The 5,925-nt window shown below is 51.6% G+C and overlaps 1 protein-coding gene across 1 annotated transcript; it reads left to right on the top strand.

Moving 5' to 3' along the window:
- Positions 1 to 968: 968 nt before the first annotated feature.
- On the top strand, positions 969 to 4,692 carry LOC127924233 (signal-induced proliferation-associated 1-like protein 1). Its single transcript, XM_052508801.1, has 2 exons — positions 969 to 1,109; positions 3,614 to 4,692. Exons 1-2 carry the CDS (start codon positions 990 to 992, stop codon positions 3,755 to 3,757), a joined length of 264 nt encoding a protein of 87 aa, XP_052364761.1. The 5' UTR covers positions 969 to 989; the 3' UTR covers positions 3,758 to 4,692.
- Positions 4,693 to 5,925: the final 1,233 nt, after the last annotated feature.

Here is a 5,925-nt window from a genome sequence, read left to right as displayed (position 1 = left end):
ACTTATAACAGTTATTACTATATGTGTTTTAGATGATGCCAGATGTCCCATCCTGACTAATCAGAACAGTTGAAACTGGAGCAGCAGATCTCCCATCCTGACTACTCAGTTATTACTAGATGTGTTTTAACTGAGCAGATCATCCCATCCCTGACTACTCATAGTTATTACTAGATGTGTTTTATGGGATGCCAGATCTCCCATCCTGACTACCAGTTATTACTAGATGTGTTATAGATGATGCCAGATCTCCCATCCTGACACAAGTAGTCATTACTAGATGTTTTAGATGCATGCCAGATCTCCCATCCTGACTACTCATAGTTATTACTAGATGTGTTTTAGATGATGCCAGAAGTCCCATCCTGACTAGTCAGTTATTACTATATGTGTTTTAAATGACCCAGATCTCCCATCCTGACTACTGTAGTTATTACTAGATGTGTTATAGATGATGCCAGATCTCCCATCCTGACTACTCAGTTATTACTAGATGTGTTATAGATGATGCCAGATCTCCCATCCTGACTACTCAGTTATTACTATATGTGTTTAGATGATGCCAGATCTCCCATCCTGACTACTCATAGTTATTACTAGATGTGTTTTAGATGATGCCAGATCTCCCATCCTGACTAGTCAGTTATTACTATATGTGTTTTAGATGATGCCAGATCTCCCATCCTGACTACTCGTAGTTATTACTAGATATGTTATAGATGATGCCAGATCTCCCATCCTGACTACTCAGTTATTACTAGATGTGTTATAGATGATGCCAGATCTCCCATCCTGACTACTCAGTTATTACTATATGTGTTTTAGATGATGCCAGATCTCCCATCCTGACTACTCATAGTTATTACTAGATGTGTTTTAGATGATGCCAGATGTCCCATCCTGACTACTCAGTTATTACTAGGTGTTTTATGCCAGATCTCCCATCCTGACTACTCAGTTATTACTAGATGTGTTTTAGATGATGCCAGATGTCATGTGGTCGGATGTGTGTTTGTCACTCTTCCCCCAGTGAGGGTCCTGCAGGTTTGGAGAGGAAGTTGACCAAGCTGGAAGCCATGGTTAGGATGCTGCAGGATGACCTGAAGAAGGTAACACACACACACACACACACACACACACACACACACACACACACACACACACACACACACACACACACACACACACACACACACACAACATAGCTCCTCCTCTCTCTCTGTCCGTCGTTTCAGCAAATTGATGGGAAAAATGGTCACAATAACCACACGAGTCAATACATGCACTTTAACTCAGAAACGAACCATGAAGAAAAGGTTTAAACTAATGGACTACTCTGGATGAACAGATCGGTGTGTGTACGTACTGGCTCTCACAAAAATACGCACGCACGTACACACTCAAACTTCTGTACTTTCTGAAACTTTAGCTGTGTCCGATCTCTACGTTTGTCAAAAGCTGCCTACTGTTTTCTCATTTGGAACAAACTTGGTAACACAGTTTTCTGTCCTTTTTAGTTAGTGAATCAGCAGTTTGTGTCATTCCCGGTGGTTTAGATACAATCTGTTATACAATGTTGCTAAACTCTAACTCCTCTCTCTCCCTCCCCTCTCTCTCCCTCTATCCCTCCTCCCTCTCCAATCCCTCCCACCCTCCTCTCCCCTCCCTCCTCCTCTCTCTCCTTCTCCTCTTCCTCTCTATCCCTCTCCCTCCTCTTTCTCCCCTCCATCCTCTCTCTCCGCCTCCCTCCTCTCTCCCCCTCCCTCTATCCCTCCTCCCTCTCCAATCCCTCTCACCCTCCTTCCCCCCTCCTCTCTCACCCTCCTTCTCCCTCTTCCTCTCTCTATCCCTCCCATTATCTCTCCTTTCCTCCCCTCCCTCCTTTCCTTCCCTCACTCCTTCTCCTTTCCTTCCCTGTCTCCTTCTCCCTTTCCTTCCTTCTCTCCTCTTCCCTCTCCTTTCCTTCCTTCTCTCCTCTTCCCTCTCCTTTCCTTTCCTTCCCTCCCCCTCCTTCCCTCCCTCCTCCCTCTCTTCTCCTCCCTCTCCTTTCCTTCCCTCCCTCCTCCTCCCTCTCCTTTCCTTCCTCTCTCTCCTCTTCCCTCTCCTTTCCTTCCCTCCCTCCTCCTTTCCTTCCTTCCCTCCCTCTCCATCCTTCCCTCCCTCCTCCTCCCCTTCCTTTCCATCCTTCCCTCCCTCCTCCTCCCTCTCCTTTCCTTCCCTCCCTCCTCCCCTCCCTCTCCTCTCCTCTCCTTCCCTCTCTCCTCTTCCCTCTCCTTTCCTTCCCTACCTCCTCCCTTCCTTCCATCCTTCCCTCCCTCCTCCCTCTCCTTTCCATCCTTCCTCCTCCTCCTCCCTTTCCATCCTTCCCTCCCTCCTTCCTCCCTCCCTCCTCCTCCCTCTCCTTTCCTTCCCTCCCTCCTCCACCCCCTCTCCTTTCCTTCCCTCCCTCCTCCACCCTCTTCTTTCCTTCCTCCCTCCTCCTTTCCATCCTTCCCTCCCTCCTCCTCCCTCTCCTTTCCATCCTTCCCTCCCCTCCTCCTCCCTCTCCTTTCCATCCTTCCTCCTCCTCCTCCCATCTCCTTTCCATCCTCCCCCTCCCTCCTCCTCCCTCTCCTTTCCTTCCCTCCCTCCTCATCCCATTCCTTCCCTCCCTCCTCCTCCCTTTCCTTCCCTCCCTGCTCCTCCTTCCTTCCTTCCTTCCCTCCTCCTCCCTTTCCTTCCTTCCCTCCCTCCTCCTCCCTTCCTTCCTTCCTTCCCTCCTCCTCCCTTTCCTTCCTTCCCTCCCTCCTCCTCCCTCTCCTTTCCGTCCTTCCCTCCCACCTCCTCCCTCACCTTTCCATCCTTCCCTCCCTCCTCCTCCCTCTCCTTTCCTTCCCTCCCTCCTCCTCCCTCTCCTTTCCTTCCCTCCCTCCTCCTCCCTCTCCTTTCCTTCCCTCCCTCCTACTCCCTCTCCTTTCCTTCCCTCCCTCCTCCTCCCTTTCCTTCCTTCCCTCCCTCCTCCTCCCTTTCCTTCCTTCCTTCCCTCCCTCCTCCTCCCTTTCCTTCCTTCCTCCCTCCTCCTCCCTCTCCTTTCTTCCTCCCTCCTCCTCCTCCCTCTCCTTTCCTTCCCTCCCTCCTCCTCCCTCTCCTTTCCTTCCTTCCTTCCTTCCTTCCTTCCTTCCTTCCTTCCTTCCTTCCTTCCTTCCTTCCTTCCCTCCCTCCCTCCCTCCTCCCTCCTCCTTTCCTTCCTTCCTTCCTTCCTTCCCTCCCTTTCCTTCCCTCCCTCCTCCTTTCCTTCCTTCCTTCCCTCCCTTTCCTTTCCTCCCTCCTCCTTTCCTTCCTTCCCTCCCTCCTCCTTTCCTTCCTTCCCTTCCTCCTCCTTTCCTTCCTTCCCTCCCTTTCCTTCCCTCCCTCCTCCTTTCCTTCTTTCCTCCCTCCTCCTTCCCTCCCTACTCCTTTCCTTCCTTCCCTCCCTTTCCTTCCCTCTCCTTCCCTCCCTCCTCCTCCCTCTCCTTCCCTCCCTCCTCCTCCCTCTCCTTCCCTCCCTCCTCCTCCCTCTCCTTCCCTCCCTCTCCTTTCCTTCCCTCCCTCTCTCCTTCCTCCCCTCCTCCTCCCTTTCCTTCCCTCCCTGTAGGAGCGTGAGGAGAAGCAGCGTCTCCATCTACAGATCAAGATGCTATGGGAAGATAACCAGCGGCTGCAGGAGGAGTCCCAGAGCTCTGCTGCCAAACTCAAGAAGTTCACAGAGTGGGTTTTCAACACCATCGACATGAACTGAGACAGAAGAGAGAGAGACAGAAGAGAGAGACAGACAGAGAGAGAGAGAGACAGAAGAGAGAGACAGAAGAGAGAGAGACAAAAGAGAGAGAGACAAAAGAGAGAGAGACAAAAGAGAGAGAGACAGAAGAGAGAGAGAGACAGAAGAGAGAGAGAGACAGAAGAGAGAGACAGAAGAGAGAGCGAGACAGAAGAGAGAGAGAGACAGAAGAGAGAGAGAGACAGAAGAGAGAGACAGAAGAGAGAGAGACAAGAGAGAGAGAGACACAGAAGAGAGAGAGAGAGACACAGAAGAGAGAGAGAGCGAGACACAGAAGAGAGAGAGAGCGAGACACAGAAGAGAGAGAGAGCGAGACACAGAAGAGAGAGAGAGAGAGACAGAAGAGAGAGAGAGAGACAGAAGAGACAGAAGAGAGAGAGAGAGACAGGAGAGAGAGACAGGAGAGAGAGAGAGACAGAAGAGAGAGAGAGACAGGAGAGAGAGAGAGACAGGAGAGAGAGAGACAGAAGAGGAGAGAGTGAGGTGAGGAAGAGGACTTTTCAACTGGAGGGAGAAGAGGAAGAGAGAGTGAGGAGAGGAAGAGGAGAGAGGGAGAAGAGGAAGAGAGAAAGTGATTGTCCTTGACTCTAGCCAAACAATGGGACCAGTGCCAAAACCATTTCCCCTTCTCCCTGGATCTCGCTGAAGGACATATTACAACCCCCGTGTCTCCTTCTTACCCTTGGTCTTCAGTAAAGTTCCCTTCTCACACTCAGGACCAGAGCCTAGAAGGACAGTGTTGTGTTAAATAATCCTGTCCTCACATACTGGCTGAGGAGGTGTGTATTTGTTGTGTGATTTCAGTACTGCCCAGAAATACTAGAGTTCAGAAGACTTGAGCGTTGTCTCCTCGTCTCCTCCCACAGCGTCTGAGCTGACTTCACTCTGGGAGTGGTAGGAGGGACAAAGAGAGTTATGTTTTACCCAGACAGCCTCAGTGTCTGTACAATACGTCTCTTCACCTGAGGCCTCAGACATAGACCACACTAACTGTACAGCCCCTGTGGAAACTGGAATCGCTCCCTCTCTCTTCCCTCCCTCTCTCTTCCTCTCCCTCCCCTCCTCCTCCTCCCTCTCTCCTCTCCCTCCCTCTCTCCTCTCTCTTCCTCTCTCCCCTCCTCCCTCTCTCCTCCCCTCCACCCTCTCTTTCCCTCTCTCCTCCTCTCCTCTCTCAACCCTCTCCTCTCTCTTCCCTCTCTCCCTCTCCTCTCTTCTCTCTCCTCCTCCTCCCTCTCTCCTCTCTCTTCCTCTCTCTCCTCTCCTCTCTCTCCTCCCTCCCTCTCTCCCTCTCCTCCTCTCTCCCCCTCTCTTCTCCCTCTCTCCTCCCTCTCTCTCCCCTTTCCTCTCTCCTCTCCCTCTCTCTCCCTCTCTCCTCTCCTCTCTCTTCTCTCCCTCTCTACTCTCTTCTCTCCCTCCCTCTCCCTCTCTCTCTCTCCTCTCTCCTCCTCCTCCCTCTTCCTCTCTCTCCCTCTCTCCTCTCTCCTCCTCTCTCCTCCCCTTCCTCCTCCTCTCTCCTTCCTCTCCTCCCTCCTCTCTCTCTCTCTCCTCTCTCCTCTCTCCTCTCCTCCTCTCTCTCTCCCTCTCTCTCTCTCCTCTTCCTCTCTCTCTCTCTCTCTCTCTCCTCTCTCCCCTCTCTCTCTCCTCCCTCTCTCCTCTCTCTCTCTCTCTACCTCTCTCTACCTCTCTCTTTTCTCTTCCCTCTCTCTCTCTCTACCTCTCTCTTCCCTCTTCCTTTCTTCCTCTCTCTCCTCTCTCCCCTCTCTCTCCTCTCTCTTTCTCTCTCTCTTCTACCCTCTCCCTCTCTCTCCTCTCTCTCTCTCTCTTCCCTCTCCCCTTCTCTGCTCCTCTCCTCCACTCCTCTCCAAACCCTGACTGCGTCTAATGCTACCTCTGTCTACACTATCCCACTAAACAGGTAGACAGATGGAGGGAATAGACAGACAGCCCTGCCTGTGTTTTCTGTCCAATCACATTCCTCTACACACATACAGATCTTCCTCTTCACCCGTTTCTATTGACAAACAAGTAGAGAGAATGAAGAGCCAGCAATCCAGGTACCTACTGGGCTAACTAGGTGTCTGTGGAAGCCTGGACTTTCTGACCAAGGGATTGTATCTGTTTTGGACCAG

Source organism: Oncorhynchus keta, unplaced genomic scaffold (assembly GCF_023373465.1).
Source record: "Oncorhynchus keta strain PuntledgeMale-10-30-2019 unplaced genomic scaffold, Oket_V2 Un_contig_3873_pilon_pilon, whole genome shotgun sequence".
Lineage (NCBI taxonomy): Eukaryota > Metazoa > Chordata > Actinopteri > Salmoniformes > Salmonidae > Oncorhynchus > Oncorhynchus keta.
The sequence above is the reverse complement of the archived record's forward strand: the minus strand, read 5'-3'. Positions and strand labels throughout refer to the sequence as shown.